The sequence below is a fragment of the Protopterus annectens genome, chromosome 9.part0 (assembly GCF_019279795.1).
Source record: "Protopterus annectens isolate FY-2018-M chromosome 9.part0, PAN1.0, whole genome shotgun sequence".
Taxonomy (NCBI): domain Eukaryota; kingdom Metazoa; phylum Chordata; order Ceratodontiformes; family Protopteridae; genus Protopterus; species Protopterus annectens.
Genome location: NC_056743.1, coordinates 828,124,063 through 828,147,009, shown reverse-complemented (window position 1 = coordinate 828,147,009; position 22,947 = coordinate 828,124,063). Strand labels below are relative to the sequence as shown.

Genomic DNA, 22,947 nt, shown 5'->3' with positions numbered 1-22,947 from the left:
TTGATATGCTAGCATGTATGTGTCCACTTCTAACAGTACATTCTGGTAAACATTTGGAAACTAATTTATTTTTGTTGTTACTGTCAGATTAAACCCCACTCCAGTTTTGAACAAATGGTGCACACAGGCAGCATTGTTTGTATTCTGTATGTTAACATGGAAACATGTAACCCGACTGGCATGCAGCATTTATAATGATTTTGATAGGTTTTTTTGTTTGTTTTGTACCTTGATACTGAAGTTCTGGGATATAGGCAGTCCCATTAAGCTGTCAGCTAGTTTTGGAGCTTGAGGTATTATCTCCAGTTGTTTATGATGTGTGCTGGAAATGGATGCACTATACTGGCTGATATTTCACTTGTTATTTTTGGACTGGTAGGAAACAAACCACCCAGATTTACTGATGTCACATAACGTTTGCTGTACAAATGAAATGATTAAACAGACAGCTCAGGTCAGCCGTATGCCATCAGTGGTGTAACTGTTAATGCTATTGTTCTTTACTGAGTTAAGTAGACGGGTGGTGAAACTGCATGCTCTACAAAATGTGGGTATGCCTTTCCCCACTTCATTCATCCTGGCAGAGGTCATTCCTATTGGAGGCTGTATATTCATCAGAAGACAGTGAGGCAAAGGTGCGGCCTTGTTCATGGTAGTAATTCTGAGATTCCCTCATACCTGTGGGCTGTAGAAGGGAGGGAGTAGTCATGCTTCATGAAATGGCAATCAGACATAGAGACAGAGAGAGAGAGAGAGAAATACACACCACACCACAGCACCTAAAGCAGTTAAGCACAGTGGTTCAGCAAAGGATTTCTGTACCATTTAAAGTGCAGTATTATTGTTGCAACTTCAGAACAATTGTTAGAGCCATTATGTGCCTCAATTATGCCCCCTTACTGAATTTCTCATATAAAAATGCATCCATGCTGCTAAGCACTGCAGACTCGTCCGAGTTAAGTATAGCCAGATATGTTTTGTGCAGAAATATCTGTGCTACTGGTAGTTTGCTTTGAGAATCTGATCCAAAAATCTGGAATTCTGATTGCAGAACTCCGGTAAGTTCAGCATGCATGCTAGCCTATAGTATTTCACATTATCTCCTGTTGCTTGGCTGATACTATCCATTGGCTTCAGTGATCTTTAATTTGGTCCTGCTTTGACTTACTGATGCCTAAGGTTCTTGCAGCTCAGTTACTCAACCACACCAGCTCTCCACCACAGATTTTTCTCACGACAGAAAACAAACAACAACTCATTGAAAAGTAGTGTTGTATCCCAAAGCCCATATTTCTAAATACACTACCTACAGCTTCCACTAAGAGTAGACAAAAGCAAATTCTTTAAGGATTGGAATCCCAGAAATACATTTGCCGAAAATATCTTTCCGAGAAACAGTTGTTTACGTGTTTTTGGAGGAGAGCAAGGCCCACCCACCCCCTGAAAGTGTACCAACTCCATGGTCACACCAACTCAAAAAAGGGGGAAATTCTTCCAAAAAGGGAATCACTTCCAGCACCTCAGGCAATCAAAGCTCAAGAGTTCAGGGTTCATCCACCAGTATGTTACCCCTACCTTCCTGGGTGCAACAGCTCAGAGAAAGGGGACAAACAATGATTTCATGCAACCATTCTAATATTTAAAAAAAGTGACTGCTAAAATAATGGATTTTAAATTTGTGTTTATTCATTTGTTTTCTTTTTTATTAAATGTGTAAATAGTTTGGTCCATATGTACATTATGGGCCAACGGCAACAAGGTTACATATAGAATAAATACAATAAAGAGTCATTTAACATTTTATATAAAATAGGTTAAGAGCAACTATTAGCAGATAATAAAAACAACAACAAAACTAAAACAAGAAATCCAACAGCATACAGAATATCATGCATATATAAAACAGTGACATTAAGAAGAACAAGAAAAATTTAACAAACACATTGACTTAAATTATTTAAGATATACAGAAACTAAACCCTTTGCAATGAAATTTCCTGTAACAAAACAACTATGAAGAAATATTTAAAAACTGAAAACAGACAGTAGTAAACAAGTAAAGCCTATAATTACACAGAAAATAGTCAAAGATCTGAGAAAGAAATGATGTAGATTATGGTGGCAAACCATTTAATTTTAATGTATCCAGGGTCAGTATCACACTCTGAGGGATAGTGGTCAGCAGAACAGTGGGCATGGTAAACCACACTGGTCAGCCAAAGTCAAAAATAGTTTTGCCAACTCCAGATTTTCCAGTGTCACAGCAGGCAAACAGTGGAATAAACTTCTGCACATTCTTAAAAGCATTCCCAGTAGAAAACCTTTCAAGTCCAGGTTAACAGATTACATATTTAAAAAAAAAAAATGATCTAGCATTGTGTAACTGGTGTGTCACAAACTTCTTAATGCAGCCTAATAAAGTCACATTTATTTGTATTTGTTTTGCAGGGTAGAGCACTGATCTCCACGGACCTTTTTCAAACTCAGCCCAGCAGTGATGTCTGGTTAAATGGCTTGCTTAGAGTCACACAGGCTTTGGAATCTGAAGGAATCAAACCTTGCACCACTGGACCACATAGCTCCTTAACAATCTAAGCCAACTGCCATTATTCACATACCCACTATTTTATGATACAGTCATCCTCCTATCCATTATGTTACTCTACTACAAATAAGCACTTCATTATTTTTCTGAGTTTGCACTGAGACACCTGCCATTACAGAAATACCATTTATATTTTTTCATACCTTTGCTTTTGTAATCTCAATTGACTTGGTTTCTACTTTTGTATGCAACCGTACTTGGTTTTTCTCATATGTATGTGATGTACATACGTTTTGATGTACTGATGCAACTGATTACCTTTTGCAAGTGGATCCTCCCAAATGGAAAATCCTGGCTAACAAATATAGGTAAATAAATACAATAAAACTAAATAAAAGGAGCCCCTTAATTACATAAAAAAATGCAGCATTCCTGGCAGAACAAGTAAGACAGCTAAAATACAAAATTATTAAAGCCGTTTAATTAAAGATCACAAGGGTTATAATTGCCTTATCTGAGACACAGAGGCTTCAGGTTCATTCTGTCCACACACACTCAGGAAAAAAGTTTACAATGACAGAACTGTTTACAACCTTATTTAGGTTTCCTCATTTGCTTTTCCTTGCATTCTTTATCATGTATTATGTGCAGCTTTAAATCATGAAACATTTGTGATATGTAGTCTTTGAGTTACGTCTGGATGTCACACTACCCACAAACTAAAATTAGGTTGTAAAAAGTATCATTGTAAACAATGAATGCTACTTAAGTCTTACTTTAGAGTGAAACGCAAACACTATTTTCTTGAGTTTTTATTATAAAATGCTCAACGTATATTTCATCTTTGATAATAATATTACACTAAACTTGTACATGCTTTCGTTTCAGATGCATAACGTGGTCAAACTTAGAAATGCTGAAATAAGTACCAAAAGGAAAATCCTGAATATATATTTTCTAGCAAGTGTAATTTTGCAAGGAAAGGGTGAAAACTCAGCTGCATCCCTCATGTAGGGTTTCTTTCATCCACACTCCCTACTAAAATATTTTAACTCAGAAATAACGAGACCTTGAAGTAAGAATGAAATATACAGTTTTTGCAGCAAACCCAAATATGTCTAATTTACTCTAAGGCTGTTTGATCTTGAAGGAGGAATAGTTGTGAGATGTGAGGGCATAACCACCCAAAACGTGATGTATTTTGTTTTGTAAAGTTTCTGTTTTCTAATACCACTTCACTTATGGTATTTCAGTAAAACAGCATATAAGCTTTATTTATTTATTTTCAGATTTGGGCTTTCTAGTTTGGACTTAGTCATATGGGAACAAATTTTAGAACTTGTTAGCAGCATCAGGAACAATAGCAGACTTGTTCTTTCAGACGCTCAAAGGCAGAATATACAAACCAATTAGGAATGTGTTTAGAGGCATATACAATGGTTGAAGGCTAATGGGTGATGTGAAGCAATAACCAAAATATCTTTTCCTTGCCACTTTTCAATGCCTTGCTGAATACAGGACTTACACGTGATGTGTAGTTGTTCAGAACAGACAATCCTTTATGAATTGTAAGTATTTATGCTGTTATGTCTGGCAGCCTAGATCAGAGGATTATGCTGTGAGTTACTGTGACGTTTTGTCCTGTAGTCATAGGTTTGATTCCGTTGGTCTGCACTTATATACTGTTGGACTGCATAAGATATTTAATCAAATAGTTCCTTGGTCAGTTTCAGTAAGTGCTAGTCGTACTTAGTAAAATTACCTCATTTAACAAATGAATAAATGATCCATAATATTTCCCTAGTTTAGTATAACTAGGATGTTATTATATTGCCTTCATAAAGTTCCCTAATCTTTTCATCAGTAAATATTTTTATGCTGATTGTTAAATGACTGATACTTCAAAGGTGCTTTGCGGGTTCAGTTGAAAGTAATGCACTCTGCCGTGTAACATTCTTTTAGCTTCGATAAAATAAGCAGCAGTATGTTTCATTGCTGCTTCACACATGAGAATATTCCCTCTAAAATGTTTTTGTTTTTTAATATATAAGCTGTCTTGTCAAAATACTTTTATAGTGTTTAAGTTCTCCAATAAAATGCAGCAATACTTCTTGCATAGAGTTGGTTCTTATTTTGATATTTCCTGTGTAGACTTTAACAATCCATTGCTTTGCTTACATTAACCCCCTCATGCAGGCTTATTCTCACTTATAATAATAGAACAGGACAGTTACTAACTTCGGCATTCTGTTTTTGTCTGCTTTGAATCTTGCCTGAGTTTTTTATACTTTAATGTTTTCAGTACTTAAACAAAAAACAAACCATTAACAGCTGAAAAATTTTTTTCCAAATAACTACACCTTGTGACAAATGCCAAGTACACAGACAAAATCATAAATTACTTTGATTTAGCCCTAACTACAGCAGTACATTATCACAGAGCTCACAGTTTTCCATCTCTAAAATTTTGGAGTACTATCTCTCACAATGTAAAACAAATGAACAAAATTTAGAATTCTTACCACTTCAACCAGGAAGCTTACAGCATGGTTATTAACAATTTCTTCATGTTTGAAAATAGTTATTTTAAAGATTTTATATGATGCAGTATCGTCAGTGTTATTATCCATCTAAATCTATTTGAAAGGTTCTTAACAATGGATGTATGTCAGACCCCTATAAGTGTGGAATAGCATGGAACAGAATTTTTTAGACTTAAAATGAGGAACATTCCTCATAATAGGGTACAGATGGAGGTATGCATTATTATAGCAATAACCCACGCCTGGGTGTGGGTAATGCTATTACACCCGTTTGATGGTTTGTTTGGTGGCCGAAGGGCCCGATCAAAGCCGTGGTAAAACTTAATTACCCACACCCAGAAGTATTATGGTTTAAGTGAATTAACAATATTAATAGAAAGACAAAATTACTTTTTAATAAAATAATGGCGCATAATATCGGCATCGCCTAATGCCTGCCGCAGATGTCCCGCATCCGCGGCATCTGCGATGTACCCGGACCGAGCGCACAAGAGCATCAGCTTGTGGCATAGCGAGTAAGAAAAAAGCGCTTAGCTTGTCTAAAATCGTCTAGTAAAGAATGGCATGCGCTTAACATAGCGAGACAAAATTAAACGCGGTTAGGAAATCGCTGTTTATTTCTTTTATTTCTCTGCATGTTAAACTCATTTAAAACAGCTACTTCAAAAAGCGCAAATCTAGATCTTAAAATCTCCTCGTTTTTTTTGTTTTTACTAGTTAAAATATGCGAGGAATTTAAAGAGACAAGCTTTTAAAAAGCTAATACGAGACTTTATGAAAAAGTTTGCTTTCATAAAATGTCTATTTAAAAAAAGCGAACATATGTTTTACTTTTCGCTAAATATAACTTCGACTTATTTGTTGGCGGCGGATCAATGCACGCTATTCACGGAAGTGATCGGCATAGACATTTTATGACTTATTAGTCTAGTGACACCTTTATGAAAATTAATACTGAATAAGCCCACATGATCACATTATACATTTATCCTTAACAAACCTTTTAAGTCAGTTTCACAAATCAAAAAAGTCCTTATTCATTTGCAGTTCATATAACGCTGTGATTACACTCTGAAATTTGGAAAAAGGCTTAAGCACTTTTCTGACTGTTAGTCTCATATTAGAGTATTAACAGCAGTCGGTGACTGCCACAGAACAGCAGTAGGAACTGCAAAGAACATTTAAAACATATTCAAACACTTCATTCAGCATTTTTTTTTTTTGGTTTAAATTTTTTTCTGCTGCTCTGTGGTGGCTAAATTCTAACCCTAAAACTCCCACCCAGTTCCCAAATTAAATTTTCACTCCCTTACCCTAAATCCATACTCCCCCTCCCTAACCCTAAATCCCCAGATCACTCCCTAAACCTAAAACTCCAGCCTCCCCAAACCTAAATTCCCCGATTAGTTCTTAATGTTAAAACTCCCTTCCAATTCATAGTTCCATAGTTGCCACAATTTATCTCTGCATGCACAGAGTGCTAAAGTGCTCAGGTTTTAGTTAAAAAAAAAATAAAAAGATTTATATTTTACTTTTAAACTATGATAAACAACTTGCTACAATGTAGCAAGCAGCTGCTACATTTTAGTCCATGCATGGAGTGCTGCAGCACTCAGATTTGACCTCAAATGCATAAAAATGGGACATGAATGACTGGGCAGGATGGGGGAGGACATGTAGTGCATTTGGCCACCTGGGTGGTGTGCTAGTAGAAGGAACATCCACTTGGGGTGGGATTTGTAATAAACGATCAGCTTAATACAGTAAAGTGTTTTTTTTTGCTCTTCATTTGAAGATCTGAGAGGATAGGGTGCTGGTTCATAGAGCCAGCACAGCATGTTGGTTGAGCCAGCTAGACATCTGTCCAGCCTGTACTATTTAATTGTCCCTGACTTTGTGTCATATTTTTTGCGCTGTCCTTCATAAGATTTCTGATTTTCTGGTAAATTACTAAGAATTATATTTAGTCGGTAATGCAGGTTATTAGTGTCTTACTTCTCATTGCTCAGTCCCAGCCTGTGTAGTGCTCTTGACGTGTATGACAAGATTCACATCTGTTGGAGAGTTCCTTGACATATATATCTCAAACACTAACAAACTAGTTATGACACGAGACATGATCATAATCCTTTATATTTGTTTGCTTTAGTATTTGTTTATCTTTTTGTTTGTTAATTTGTTTCATTTAATTTTTTTTTTTTTTTTTTTTTTTACTATCTAGACCCACTGTTTAAGAGGGAGACTTGGGGTAACACACACAGGCACACACACACACATAAAATCTCTGTGTACATAAGAAAAAAATAATCAAAATTAATCCAACAAATTTAATACATGTCCTGCAATTACATTTCAAGTTAGACTCACAACATTTCTTACAGTGATGAGAAAATGTATATTAAATATGAATCATATAACAAGATATGAACAAATACAAAGGTAGTTGCAGGGTTGCTAAATAACTGATACTTGCTTAATTAACTATAAGTTGATTATGATTTTTCATCATACTGACTGAAGCTGTATAATAAATAGAATGACTAACACAAGAGTAGTTAGGGATACTTTGTAACTCGGATTGTTACTACAGGTACGATTAGTGATTTAATGCCTACCAGGTCATGCAAGGTGTGACTCCTGTTTCATACTGTTATATATCTGGCAGTTGGCTCAGAGGATTAAGCAGATGTTTAATGCTCTGTTTCCTGTGGCCCAGTCATCCAGGGTTTGATTCCCTTAGCCTGTATTGCCTAAGTTTGTGACTCTGAGCTAGTTGTTTAACCATGCAGTGCTACCAAGTTTTGTCTGGAAAAGCTCCGTGGAGATCAATGCTTTGCTCTGGAAAACAAACTCAGATAAAGCCAAATACAATTTATTTATTATCTTATCAGTTGTTATCTAGTCAGGTCCAAAAAACGTTTTTGGTTGCTACCTGGGCACAAGAGCTTGGATAAAGGCACCATATAAATGTATGGACAACTTAGTGGAAGTCCATCAAGCAGCATGCTTTTGGAAGAAAACATGAGTGCTGATCGAAAACTTACACACAGACATGGAGATGACTTCTCATCACTATCAGCATATGTTTTGCAAGTTAAGTTTCAGCGCCAGACTACAGAACAGTGAACCAATGGTCTTTCTAGTGAGCTGCCATGCTGCTTTAGCTGTAGTGGAGATGCTCCCCTGTACTGCGGAGGACTATAGCCATTATACACAAGCTATCTGTTTCAAGAGGCATTCATAGTAATTAGTGCAGTAAGTGAAGATGGAGTCCTGGTCATGCAGTTATGGAGGAGAGTCACATTACACAATCAGATTACTAGACAATGCTATGCTTTTAAGTGCATCAGGTCCTAGTCCAAAAGAAAAAGCTTTCAGCATATTAGTCTGTCTTCTTCCTTGCAGAGGCAGCTTAGGGGCAGCTTAGTGTGTCCCAGCATATGACAGGATTCTGGTGAAGCATTTTGTGTACAATGAAGTGTAGCTTCTGTCTGATTAAACACAGTTTGGCACTGTTGTGTATTGTAACTTGTAGGGTAGGAGAGTGTGGCTGATTGCTGTTTACAGAAGAAGGAGAGACAGAGGGTAGATGTTATATGATGCAAGGGACATGTTTAGGTTCATGCAGGTGGAATAGGGGGCAGTATCGGAAGTTAATTGCATACTGTCCATTTAGAGCTAGGATAGAACCTAACAGATGCTGCCTGAACATGAAGCACGTACTGCCTGGTTGCTCAGAAACAACAATACATGCAGAAGTTAATACTGTGAATCTTAGAGTTCTAAAGCCTTGTATAGTGCTGGAGCTCTGAACCTCCAGTGGAAGTGAATTACAAACTCTTGAAGTTTCACTGTCCTTTACTCTAATGATCTGTGTGACGTGGGAACTTGCTGTAGGTACTGGGGTCATATAATGTATACAGGCTTTGAAGTACCTACACTGATTATAGAGCTGAAGAAATTACAGTTGTTTTCAGTCCTAACCACTGAATGATAGTATAAAGTAATGGTGCTTACATGAATCCTAGCTTGTAAAAAATCTCAACTGCACTATATTCAACAGAAGGTACATGAATGCCCTGCTTTGTGGTAACAAGAATCATGATAATGCCCTGTTGTATGGTACAGATGGTCAGGATAATGTCCCGCTGTATGGTGAAGATTAGGCAGGATAAAGTCCTGCTGTCTGGTGACAATGGTCAGGATAATATCCTACTATGTGGTGAGGATGGTCAGGGGAATGTCCTGCCATATGGAGAGGATACATAGTATAATATACTACTGTGTGGTGAGGATGGTCAGGATGATGTCCTGTTGTGTGGTAATGGTGGTCAGGATAATGTCTTGCTGTGCAGTGAGGATGGACAGGGTAATGTCCTTCTCTGCTATGATTATAGTCGGGATAATGTCCTACTGTGTAGTGAAGATGGTCAGGATGCTGCCCTGTTGTGTGATACGAATTGACAGAATGATGTCCTACTGTGTAATGAAAGATGGTTGGAATAGTTCCACCACAGAGGAGTAATAACAGAAGATGGACAGAGCCCACCTCAAATTTTGACAAATGCAATAGGCAGTATCTGCCTCTTTAAAGTACATCAGGTGACTGGTCATTTTTCCTGACAAGCATGGATACATGTTCAGAAAAGCTCAGGTACTGATTCACTTAGAAGCCAATGTACCTAATATTGTGATGATCTTCACTGGCAAGGTTATCAGGGATAATGATAGTGACTAAGATAGTTTAGCCTAGCCTTCATTTAGTACACCTACAAAGCAAGGATTTGTCTTTGATGACTTAAGTACTAGGCTGCTAGAATGTTGCTGTTGTTCTACCAAAGTGCTGCTTGTTTGCAGTGCAATGACGATGGCTGATGCATTTTTTTTCTGTAAGGTAAAGCAGTATTAGTCACACTCTGGAGAACCTTTATGATGATACAGTTCCTGCATAGGATGTTTATGGTATGTATAATCAGCCTGTGGCTGGTTATAAATACCATGAATAAGAATACTCTGAGCATTAGCACTTGAAGTAATACCTTTAGGAGATGAGAATGGGTTGGACAGAACCTCATTCACATTTGACTCCGTTTCCTTACAGTAAAGTAGATTTTCATAGTTACAACCTCAAAGGATAGAAAGATAGCAGCTGTCCCTATAATGTCAAAAATCATTTAATACTTCCAGGAATAAAATACTCATGGCTTGCCCCTTATCCATACAGGAAAAAAAGACACAGTTAGTACAAGTTTACAGGGGCGCAGATATATTACTGCCAGCTGTGAACCCTTTCAGAGTGGAAGCCTTGGCAGTTCAGAAAAAAGGAGGTTTGGAATTGTGCAATCTTCTCCAATACCTCAGACAGTGAAGAAGTGATAGATGTGGATCGGTATTTGGAGATAGTAGTTTTAAGTTACCCTTTCGGATAGGAAGAATGATGGATTCCTTCTAAAAAGAAAACTGAGTACTTTCCTTCAACCTGTCTGTTGGATCATTAATACATTCTTGAAGGATTATGTGAGCAGAAAACATGATAGTTTTGAGATGGACTTATAGGCTAAGAAGCAGCCTTTGCTCTTAGTTGACTGTAGTCTTAGCAATTTTACAATCAAGTACTGCAAAAAGAGTAGACATTTCCGGTTCATTTCATTGCTAAAAATTGCAAGCAGAATTCTTAGAAACCCTGAGTAAGCATGCCTTGTTTAAGTATTCAGTTTATGCTGTTGATTTTGTTAACTCTGGAACAGGTCTGGTGAAAGACCCCAGAAATAGCTACTGCTGCTTAATGCTCCACTAAAATAGATGTGATCAATCTGATTTGACTTGTTGGAGATCAGCATGGTGTAACATCTTGTTTTTAGGAACTGCTGATTTACACCTAAGCCATCTCTAGTCCTGTCAAAGAACTTGATGCTGGTGTACTTTATATTTCTTCAATATGAGGTATTTTTGGACTAATAAGGTTTTTATGTTATGGTGTGCGTGAGAGAGAGTGAGTGTGCGTGTGTGCGTGTGAGGGACAGAGAGAGAGAGAGAGAGACATTTACCATTTTGCCATACTACTTTCTGCTTATTCGCTGAAAATATGTTATCAAGGTTAGCACTACATGCCCCATTAAAATATAGATCAGATTCTTGAAGAGTAGATGTTGCTAGTGGAGTAGGATTTGAGGAGGGATACAGTCTGCCTTCATACTTTCTAAGTCAAGAACAAGTTCTGAATATGGAGTCTAAGTCCTGGTACTGAATTGTCTTTGCTGACTGGCAGGGGACTTTCTTTAACTTGTATAGGTTAGTGAAAATCAGTAAGGCCATCCAGCAGTCTTGAAATCCATGTAAGTGGCATTCAACAAAATGATAGTAAACCGAAAAATCCATATGGTAGCCTGCACTTTATTGAGCAAGCAATAATACCCAACCGGATATGTGTTATTGTAAAAATAACACAAGCCCAGTGGAGTTCCTGAGGCTAGACACCATAATAACACACCCCCTGGAAGGCATTATTGTATTTAGAGAATGGGTTATCTGCAAAATTGTTGTTTTTTTATTATGTAGACTTTTTATATTTATTTATTTATTTTCTTTTTATTTTACATTTGTTGACCGGGCTAGTCTAACTGGATATATGTCCATTTTCAGTAGAGGCCCAGGGAGATCAGCTCCATGATAAACAAATAAAACAGCAAATAACATAAAACAACATCAGTCGTATATACAATGGACATTTCTAGTTAACACAGAAATATTCTGTGAGGACAGAAATCATAACAGTGTAAAATGCAGGTGCAATACAACATACAGGTACATAATACAGGTACATAATAAAAAAAAGAGGCAGTTTAATGTATAATTATATTAATAAAGAGTTTTCCCAATAATAAGTATTCACAGGGATGGAAATAATGAAATGTAGAGGGAAATGGTAATTGTTGTTAATAAGGACGATAGAAGAGTTAATGAAAAGTATAGGGTAGGCAGAGCATATTTTGGATAGAATAGATAACTAGTCAGGTTTAGTACAGGGGCATAACCAGTGTGTTCGGAGGAAAATTTTAGTCTGTTTTTGAAGAGTGATATAGCGTAACGTGAGGAAAGGTCGCTAGGGAGAAGATTCCAGGATTTTCCAACAGTATTACAGAAGAGAGAATCCCCAGCCCCGTTGTTAGATTTAGATGTGTTTACTAGAAGTTTCTGAGATGAACGTAAGGACTTCAGATTATTATAGGGGGTGATGAGGGTAGATAGAATAGGAGTATCAGAAGGTTGATAAAGAATCTTATGGGCAATGGTTAGTTGGTGGTATTTGGGTAGATTCTGTAGTTCCAGCCATTCTAGTTGCTTTAAATTAAAGCAATGGTGGGTTCTAAATGGGTTGCCTGTAGCAAATCTGGCTATGTTATTGTAGGAGATTTCCATTTTTTGAGGTTATTCTTAGACAGATTAGTGAAAATGGATGAGGCATAGAGGAGTGTAGAGATTAGATGAGTGTGTGCAATAGTAGTTCTGGCTGTAGATGAAAGGAAGGGTTTAATTCTGTAGAGAGAGAGACAAGTTTTTTGTTGACAGTTTTTATAGTATTGTTGATGTGGATGTCAAATTTAAGGTTGTTGTCTATGGTAATACCAAGTAGTTTGGTAGTTGGGTCTGGTGATGTAGTGGTACCATTAGTGGATGTAACTGAGAAATCTATGGGAGAGGACTTATGAGTAGGATTGAAAAGGAGGAGTTTAGTTTTTTGGGGGTTCAAGAGAAGGCAATGCTGTGTGAACCATTGTTCAACTGTGTTAAATACTTTTTGGGTAAGGGAGTGAAGTTCAGAAGTGGATGTGGCTGAGCATATATGTGTGGAGTCATCTATGTATTGTATGCATGTAGCTTGGGGGAGTGCTAGATGAAGGTCGTTGATTAAATATGGAGAAAAAGAGACGTCCTAATATGGACCCCTGAGAAACACCAAGGTTAATGGGCAGGTGGGTAGATAGAGTGTTGTGCCAAAGCACAGCCTGTTGTCTTTTATCTAAGTAGGACTGGAGCCATTTTATAGAGAGTGCATCTAATGACAGGGATTTGATGATATTTATGAGAATTTGGTGATTTACCATGTCGAATGCTTTAGACAGATCGATAAATAGTGCAGAGGAAAGCTTATTAAAGTTTTGTTTTTTGTTAATACAATCAGTAAAGGAAAGGAGGGCAGTGGTAGTGCTGTGGGAAGGTCTGAAACCATGTTGACAGCTGGAAAGTAAGTTATTTTGGATTAGGTGGTCTAGCAATTGCCTATGGATGCATTTCTCCATGATCTTTGACAAAGGAGAAAGAAGGGCTATGGGACGGTAGTTGGAGAATTCAGTGGAGTTTCCACCTTTATGAAGGGAGATAATATGGGAGATTTTCCAGATGCTAGGGACGTGACCTTCACTAATAGTTCTATTGATCAGAATGGAAATGGGGTAGGCAATAGCCTTGGCAGATTTCTGTAAATATTCAGCAGGTAGTTGGTCTGCTGAAGGAATGCATGGTTTCAGTTTTTGGATAAGGGTAAGAATATGTGTTGTTGGGACTGGTTGGAAGAGAAATGGAGGGGGTGGGGTTGTGTTATAGGAAGGTAAAGTGAAGTTATTAGGTGATAGCTGACTGGCTAGAGTTTGGATAGCATCAGTGAAAAAGGTATTGAAGGCATTGGTATTCTGGTATTGAAGGCATTATATACTTCTGATGTGAACTAGTTCCGCTGCCTAATGAATCAAACTTAATTCAGTATATTTAGTTTTGCTGGAGAAGGTATTTTATATCTAAAGTATAACACATAGAAGCACAAACATAAACATGCACACACACACTCACACATATTCAAAAACACAGACAAACATACACACATATACATAGATGTAAACACACAGACACTTGCACATCACTTAATAGTTATACACACACGCACATACACACACACACACACACACACACACACACACACACACACACACACACACACACGTCACTTAATAGTTACTTGGTTGTGTAGGAACACCACTTAAGAAGTCTCATTCCATAACTGAATGTTTAAAAACAGATAAATAAATATAATGCAATCCATTACCAGTCTTCTCCACCCTATCCCTTGTTTCTGCCAGTTGTTTTTGCTGTCCAGTGATTCTTTACTTAACATGCAGTAAGCAGCTCTTTGGCTGCCTTTTACTGCTGCATTTTTAATGTTACACAAAAATAAAATGTCTGAAATTAGACTGCTCAATTATTTAGATGCTTGTGTATCCTTTAGTAAGCAGCACTTATCCACTGTTTTAAAGTTATAGCAAGACAGGATAAATGAGGTTTGTCAACAAGCTAAGTTGCCAGGGACATCTTCAAGAGGGGTTAGATTGATAGTAGTGGGAGTTAGGTGGGCTGGGGAGATGAAAGGGTTAAGTGGAGGGAGGGATGATTGGGAGGAAATGAGGTAAGGGTGGGGAGGAGCTTAAGGGGGTTTAGACAAGTGTAGTTGGGCAAGTAATCACAGTTTGGCGTGAACTTGCTACCCACCCACCCTCCCTCTTTTTTGTTGGTGGTTTGGTGGGGATTGTGGTCATATTATCAGTCGGGGTAGGTAGAGAAGAGGGGCCAGGCTTGCCCTCTTCTGTTCCCCATCTGGTGTCTGGATGTTTATTTTAAGGAATTAGGGGAAAGGAAAATGAGCAGCTGTAGGAAGCTTGCTGAATAGGTAAGCAAGCGGAGGCAAGGATGCTGCTGATTTGGTTGGAAGGTAATTCAATGAATGGTATATGAAGTGAGTCTGGAATGCTGCTTCATAAGTAAAGTAAGCGAGCAAAGGTATGGACACTGCTTACTGGGCAGGATGAGTAGGTACACTGTCCTGATTAACATTACAAGTATGTTTATGCTGTGTTTAGAACCAACTATACAATGTTCAATTGTAATTAATTTTGGTGGCCAAAGCTATGTTATGGAAGTTTAATAAAGGTCGTCAAATGTCATTCGGTGTGATGTTTTTATTGAAGGGGACCTGAACAATACTGTAACTTACATTTCTAAATAAACTTAACTAGCCATTGTGCCTTCCAGTAATCCTTCACACAGATGTACATACCTTTATATGAGAAAGGTCATGCCATCCTGAATTATTTGGTTGGATGGACAATTCGATAAATGGGATATGAAGTGAGTCTGGAATGCTGCTTCATAAGTAAAGTAAGCGAGCAAAGGTATGGACACTGCTTACTGGGCAGGATGAGTAGGTACACTGTCCTGATTAACATTACAAGAATGTTTATGCTGTGTTTAGAACCAACTATACAATGTCCAATTGTAATTAATTTTGGTGGCCAAAGCTATGTTATGGAAGTTTAATAAAGGTCGTCAAATGTCATTCGGTGTGATGTTTTTATTGAAGGGGACCTGAACAATACTGTAACTTACATTTCTAAATAAACTTAACTAGCCATTGTGCCTTCCAGTAATCCTTCACACAGATGTACGCAGCCTTAAGTGATTTTTAAGCAAGCAGTAAAAGATGACCTTAATTGGATATTTAGAATCCTTTCCGATAGACTGTCTGTTGAAGTCAGCACATCTGTTGCAGTCACTCTCTCAGTCACTCACACTTTCACTCTCACACACGCATGTATGCACACAAGCACACTTGCAAACACAAAGACACACAGGCTTTGCTTTTTTTTTTACTTAGTTTTCGTTTTTATTTTACACTTACTAAACTTCAAAACACTGTTTAGCTATTGTAAAAAAAATGGTGTGTATTTCGATTTTAATTGTCAGAGCTTCACAGCAGCTTAATATGCTGCTGTGAAGAGGCAAACTTGTTTTTCGGTAGACATTACCTGTACATTAACACCCTGCTAGAGATCTTTCCTTCTCCAATCAGGGTTTAAAGGAAAACTCCAGCTTAGAACTAAAAATGTATTTTTTTCACTCTGTCTTTATTTTCCAAGTTATTTTAACAGCTCAAAATCACTCCGAGACCGATAGAATTTTAAAATCTTTTCCACAAAATGGCTGCCAATGGAGTTTGACATATCAATGTGATCTTGTTTTTCTTCTCTCCTTTCTCTTTCCCATAATCCATTTAAATTCTGCTTTATATGAATCATAAGGAAGTAGTTGTGCATTCCCATGCCATATAATGGGATTAGTATCAGTCACTGTCATCTTATATACCTTCGATAACAGGACTGCTTCTTTTATTTCTTGAATGGCCCTCATTTGTGTGTGTCTCAGGGCTTGTTTTACAATATACTAAGGAGTTATATAGCTGTAACCACAAAAGTAGCTAAATTGCGAGCCTTTGTTTAAAAAAGTCTTTGTAGTCCAAGATGAATTGACAGTCCTCTCCCCCAGCACTTTTCCTGAGGTAAGAAAACTGTCACTGCACTGAGGAATCCTTGCAGTTTCATGTATAAGTGACAGCCGCTATTGAAAAGGAAAGCAAAGGAAAGGGTTTGAATGTAATTCTGTTCCCCAGTGCCAGCGGAAAGATTTTTATTTTTATTAATTTATTTCAAGAGTCAGAGAAGAGGTAGAAATGTTAGAGAGTAAATTCATTGATTCTGAAGGTAGAATTCATAGAAGAAATTAAGCCTATTAGGGGTCTCCGGAACCTTGGAAGTGGAAAACTATTTGGAATTTGTGAAATTTCTCTTGGCCTACTGGATGAGAGTTGATCCTTGAGCAAGAGCACAATGCATCCCTTCTCCAAAAAGTAAGGTCTTGATTTTTGAGATCAAATATAGTAAAATGTGTTAGTTTTGTAATGAAAGTGAACGTCTTGGAGAAAGTTTGGGTTACTGGTAAAAAATAAAGGATGGAGACAAGAGAATCTTTATTGAATAAGACTACTTTGGAGAAACTCGAGAAAGAAGGGGTGAGTTTCATCCTGCTTTTTTTAGGATCTGTAAAGTGAATGGCTGGAAATTTAAACATTTCTATACAGCTTTGCTCAAAGTGGCACTCCAGGCAGAAATTACATTTCCCCTTGAGGATGGCAGACAGCCATTATAGCAAGCTTCTACAGACAGATTGCTAGCTTATGGGGCTGAATCTTTCAGTGTAATCTTAAGTGACAGGGAAGGAATTGACAACTACCCACAGATTGACAGTATCATTTCCATTCTTTAAGAAGAGGCTACTTTATAAAAAAAGGGCAGAGCATGTAGTGGAAGTTGACACATTTCACGAGCAGATGCATCCTTGACTGGTCATGTCTCTTTTTAGCTTGGACACATAAAAGTACTGGCATTATTTTGATTAGACTCCATCACACTTTGCAAAGTAGGGGTGAATTTTAATTATTTTACATAAATAATGTTTATTATAATTAATTGGCAGCCATTTTCATGAAAAGTTTAATTTAGTTGGGGGAGGGGATGAGCGTTTTCAGTTCAGCCTTCAGGGCTTTACATGACTTACACAAACTTGAAGTAAACTTTTTTTCCTACTTAAAAACGAGTGGCTATTAATCACTGTATGCCAGAATTGCAAGTTATTTCATTCATTAATTCATACTTTGTACTTAGTTTTGCAAAGAATTTCTGTAATGTGCATTAATCAAAGCCTTGTGTTTCCTGTGTTACACTGCTGCTAGGGTCAGTCTTATTCAGACATGTTATTTTATTGGTGCCAAAGACATATGTTTGTTTTTTTTTCTGGAATTTGTTTTAGGACTGGTAAAACTAACCTTGTGAGGACCCTTATTGTGCTATGTTTGACACTTGACTTTGAGTTTAATGTCTAATGTAACTATTTTTTCATGAAATGCAAATGGAATCACTATTATACGCAAAAAGAGAGAAGTCCTTTATTATATAACAAGATTGTACCCCAATTTTATTTTTCTTCAGGAAAATCATTTACCAGAAGTAGAGCATGTTATTCTAACACAAAGTATATATTCAGAGGAATATTTTGCTATCTAGCTTGTGGGTGTAAAGGAGTAGTTATAACATTAATTAAAGGGACTACTTCATTTCATATGATTGATTTAAAAAGTGATGATGAAGGGTGTTTTTGATAGCTGCATGATATCCCTCATAAATGTTCATTTCCCCCAGGTATACCCCCTAGAGATTTGGAGCAACTTATTAGAGAGTGGATTTCCTTTTGATGTGCAGGTATTGGAATTTGATCCTTTTGCCGTAGGAGGTTTCAGCTGGCCCAAGAAAAGCTTTTTGCTGTCATCCAATTAACTGTTCAAAACATATGTTGCAATATTTGAAATGCTGGATATACACAATATTTTGAATTTACCATGGACATTTTTATATACTAGTCTCCTTAATTTAAAACGTTATTGATATGTTCCTTATTACTAAAAAACATCGGCTTCTGGTGGAATCCTTGACCATATCTCTCATAATTACCTGTTGGCCCTTTTACCAGGCATTGTAAATTAAATCCTCCTTTATGTAAGGGGTACTTATTTAAAGGAAGTTAGCACCAGAAGTGAAAAGGATATATCTGATTTTTCCTCCAAGTGCATTTTGGAATACTGGGACTCTTAAGTGGAAGAGAACAAGCTTTCTTAGTGCTTATACAGAAGAGATCAAAAGAAGTATTAAGGAAAAAGTCAGAAGCTTTGCAGAAGGATTTGAAATTGGCTCAAAATTAGTTAAATGAAAAGTCTGTCAAGAAGTGGGGAAAAGTAATAGAACTTAAAGACAACATAGAAAATCATCTAAGGTATAAGATGGATCACTTGTTTAGGGCTTTCAAATTAAAAGTATATCACTATTCTATCAATAGCAATAAAATTCTGGAAATTTGTCTCCATTAGCAAAAAGTGGTGAGGTCCAGTATCTACAAACTTCTTTCTATTGCTGAAGGACATAATGGCAGCATTTACCAAAACTTTTACCAAGTTATATTCTGAGGATGGAGCATCACCTTCACTTCCCACAAAGGTATCAAATTATTTGAACGGTCTCCCATTGCCTACACTCTAAGTCCAGGTGAAACAGACTCTTTGGTATGTCCAGTTATGCCACAGGAGGTTCTAATACCTATAAAACAAATATATACAGGTAAAACTTCAGGAAAGGGTGGAATTCTTCTGGATGCAGGATTCATATAGGGCAGGACTACGTTTGCTAACCTTATTAGCCTGGCTAACTCCCTCTAGAATGTGTAAAAATCTGCTAACCAGTTTACTGTGTAATAATTTAATCCTGACTTGCGCTCAGGATTAACTGTAACCTGTGAAACTTGTTTAACTTACTTACTTATGTAATCTCTGTAAATAGTCTGTTTGTAATATGTAATGCTGGTATTATGTAATGCTGTATCTGCTTACCCTTGGAGCTTTTCTCCCCAGGCCTCCACTGAAAATGGACATGCAACCAGTCGGGCTATCCCGGTCAACAAATGTAAAATAAATAAAAATAAATAAAAAATATTAAAACCCTGTTGTTATTGGAAGATGCTTCAGTCTCAAAGCTACTGTTATGTGCCTTGATGCAGAAAAAGCATTTAATAGCGACAGACTGGTCTTTGTATGGGACATGCTGGTTAATATGGGATTCTCGGATCAGTTTGTTGAATGCCTTCATAACCTGTATACAGGTTCAATAGCTAGGATCAAGATGAATTCAATGTTGTTATCCTCTATATCAACTGAGAAGGGCAACAGGCAGGGTTACCCACTCACCCAATTCCTTCTGTTTTATTTTGAACCCCTTTCGTCTTCCACATTTTCTTTGAGGGTGCTTAGCTACCTGCCCTAAATGGTGGAGTTTCATATGGATGTGTCTGGTGAAATCCTGTAAGCCATCAACCAATTGCCTGAAAAAAATCAATAAAAGAAAAGCTCATGTTCCACTTGACACATATATCCACCATGCAAACTACATGATGTGTGTAACCTATACTAATATATCTATACCACCGAAGGTTCCACCATGGCTACTAGATCCAGTATAGCTGCGCACTAATATGCATGTCTCAGCCTGACCAGTGTCTTTGGGTATACCAAAATAACCTTCATAATTGCCTCAGTCCAGAGACTCTTTGGTTTGTGGCCAAAGTGAAGTCACCTATGAAGAATATGGAAACGAGGGGTACGGATCTCACTGTTGGTGAAGGTAAAATTTACCTACTCAACAAATATTTTCCAAACTACTTAGCAGTTCTTGACAGATATAGTTCAGATGGGAGCAAGAACAAAACAAACAGCAATCTGCAAAGAACCATAGCAAAGGGTGGCCTAATGGTTAAGGTGTTTGCCTTACAAACACAAGGTGCAGAGTTTGAGTCTCACAAGGGATAATTGGCTAGGCTTAAAATGGCTCGCAAGGGCAGTTAGCCTAGTACTAACCTATGAACCTATGAACCAAATGTGACAGTTTTCAGAGATTTCACAGATCGTAAAGTAGGGATTCTGAGCATATGATATGTAGCCTTGGTCTGCCAACAGACAGGGGGATGCAGACCTGAGACCTTGCCAAGCTGCCCCCCTGGCAGTCTGTGGTCATTTGTCCTGCGGCCTCTACATCTACCTCTACTCTTCTGCATGGAAAGGTGGGTAAGGACTGGTATACCCAGGGGTTGCAAGGTGCCCTTGTTTTCTCCTGCTGGATTCTTTCCTTAGTGATGCAAAGCCTGTTAAATAACAGAGCCATCCAATAGGGTTTGCCAGACCACAAATGGTCTATATATGACTCCAGGTTAAAGCAGAGCTTGGGATTTCAGCTGCCCAAACACATTCCTTACATTTGTTTGCTGTATTTGTTAATACATTAGCATTTCTATTGATCTATCTAGAAAAAGGTTAAGTGACTGATCAGTGAAATGTTAGAAAATATGACACACCTTAATCAGTCTGAGGCTGGACTTAATTTACATACAACATAATACCAATTAAGCATTGCTAAAATGCAAATTAAGTTATATGTTAGTAATGGAGGTTAACCTTTGTCAGTTACATTTTTGAGAGATAGTTGATAGTAAAAAAGGAACAAGAACTGTATCATAATGAAGTTTTGGTTTGTCTCTGAATTTGCAGTACGCTCATTACCACCAAACTCATCAACATCCATAACAAGTTAGGATTTACTTTAGATGTACTGATTTATTTATTTAACAGCGATAACAGTAGTTAGATCTGCAAACATGATGATCATAGGGAAATACCTGCATATGTTTACTTACCTGACTGGTATCTTGCATCTGAATTCCACAGGATGTTGACATGGGTGATCGAAGCACTGCACAGCTTGACATCAGAGCCTGGGTCCTTTCATAATTATATCATCTCTGCCTTTGTCCTCCTTGGTTTCATCATAATAGTTACACATTTTCTGCCATTCCTGAAATTTCTGAAACAATACCAAGAGAATATCCATCGTCTGAAGTGTTTTGATGAGCCACCTCGCAAGAATTGGTTTATTGGACACCTAGGAATGGTAAGTCAACAAAAGCATCCAGCTCTTATATATTTGGACAGCTAATTTCTGCTTGTGGATTCTAGCTGAGCTTCCAGAAGTAGAAGTTATTGAAGTATGAAAGAATGGTAACATTTTACTATAAACACTAATAATTGAAAGTCATTATGCAGAAGTATTTGATAGTGACGAATAAAGGCAGAAAAAGTAAAATACGTAAGTACAAAACGTTTGTGAAAGCACACTATAATGTAATATAAAGCAGTGAAAACATTAAATTCCAAAGGCATAAATACAAAAAAGGATGTTACCATGAGGGGTAAAGGGGGCTTGTCCTAATGTGTGGGTCCCCCCATACTCCATATCCATACCCTCATACTTACTGTTCTAATGACAATGTCTCTGAACTTTGAAATGGGTGCAATTATTTGTTCGTGCATAACAAAGTTAGCTTTTTTAAAATTTTCGTAGACCTTGTCAATAAAATAATAAGTAAAGTGGGAGTAATGGCTACAGGGGACTTAACATACTTTTTATTTTTAATTATTTAATTTTTCAGTCTTTAAAATCTTCATTAAAGTGTGTTCGCATGTAATGACTTGTAGTCATTTGTGCTTTCAGTCTGTTTCAGTATCACCTGAGGAACAAGTTTGCCCACACAGAGCATTGTATAACACACCGAGTGGTTATTGTATCTGTTTTGTGCAACTATGAGCAAGTTTGGCCAGACAAGTCTTAATCATTTCTTTATTTTATAATTAAATAAGTGATTAATTTCTGCCCAACCCCACCCCTAGCATGGCAGGTTCTTGTAAATAAGCATTTAGTTGTGCCCAACCCCACCCCTAGCATGGCAGGTTCTTGTAAATCGGTGATTCAGTTGTGCCCAGCCCCACCCCTAGCATGTCAGGTTCTTGTAAATAAGTGATTCAGTTGTGCCCAGACCCACTCCTAGCATGGCAGATTCTTGTAAATGAGTGATTCAGCTGTGCCCAGGCCTACTCCTAGCATGGCAGGTTCTTGTAAATAAGTGATTCAGTTGTGCCCAGGCCTACTCCTAGCATGGCAGGTTCTTGTAAATAAGTGATTCAGTTGTGCCCAGACCCACTCCTAGCATGGCAGATTCTTGTAAGTGATTGACTCATTTGTGCCCAGCCACACTCTCAGCCTCACTCCTAGCATGGCCAGGTTCTTGGGAGCACTAAGTTACTGATCATTGGCATTAATGAAGCAAACTCAAACATGCCGCTTGAAGCTGAGAAGCACCTTCCAACTTCATCTGCTTAAAAGTACAGATAAATGAACCAGATGCAGGTGAATAACATTTATTAGGAGCAAATCACACCAGGGTTGCTGATAGGTCATGCCTGGCACAGTACACTACCTGGAACACATTAACTAATTAGTAATGAAGGATCTGATTTGCATTGCTTTTATGCATGTCTGCTTGTGATTT

The 22,947-nt window shown here is 37.5% G+C and overlaps 1 protein-coding gene across 1 annotated transcript in view; it reads left to right on the top strand.

The window, feature by feature from the left end:
- The window catches only part of LOC122811571 (cytochrome P450 4F22), a 363,310-nt gene that overhangs the window by 23,448 nt on the left and 316,915 nt on the right, over window positions 1-22,947 (top strand). The window contains exon 2 of the mRNA XM_044083496.1: window positions 21,290-21,512. Coding sequence (XP_043939431.1) covers window positions 21,291-21,512 — 222 coding nt within the window. The 5' untranslated portion in view covers window position 21,290. The remainder of the gene's footprint in view (window positions 1-21,289; window positions 21,513-22,947) is intronic.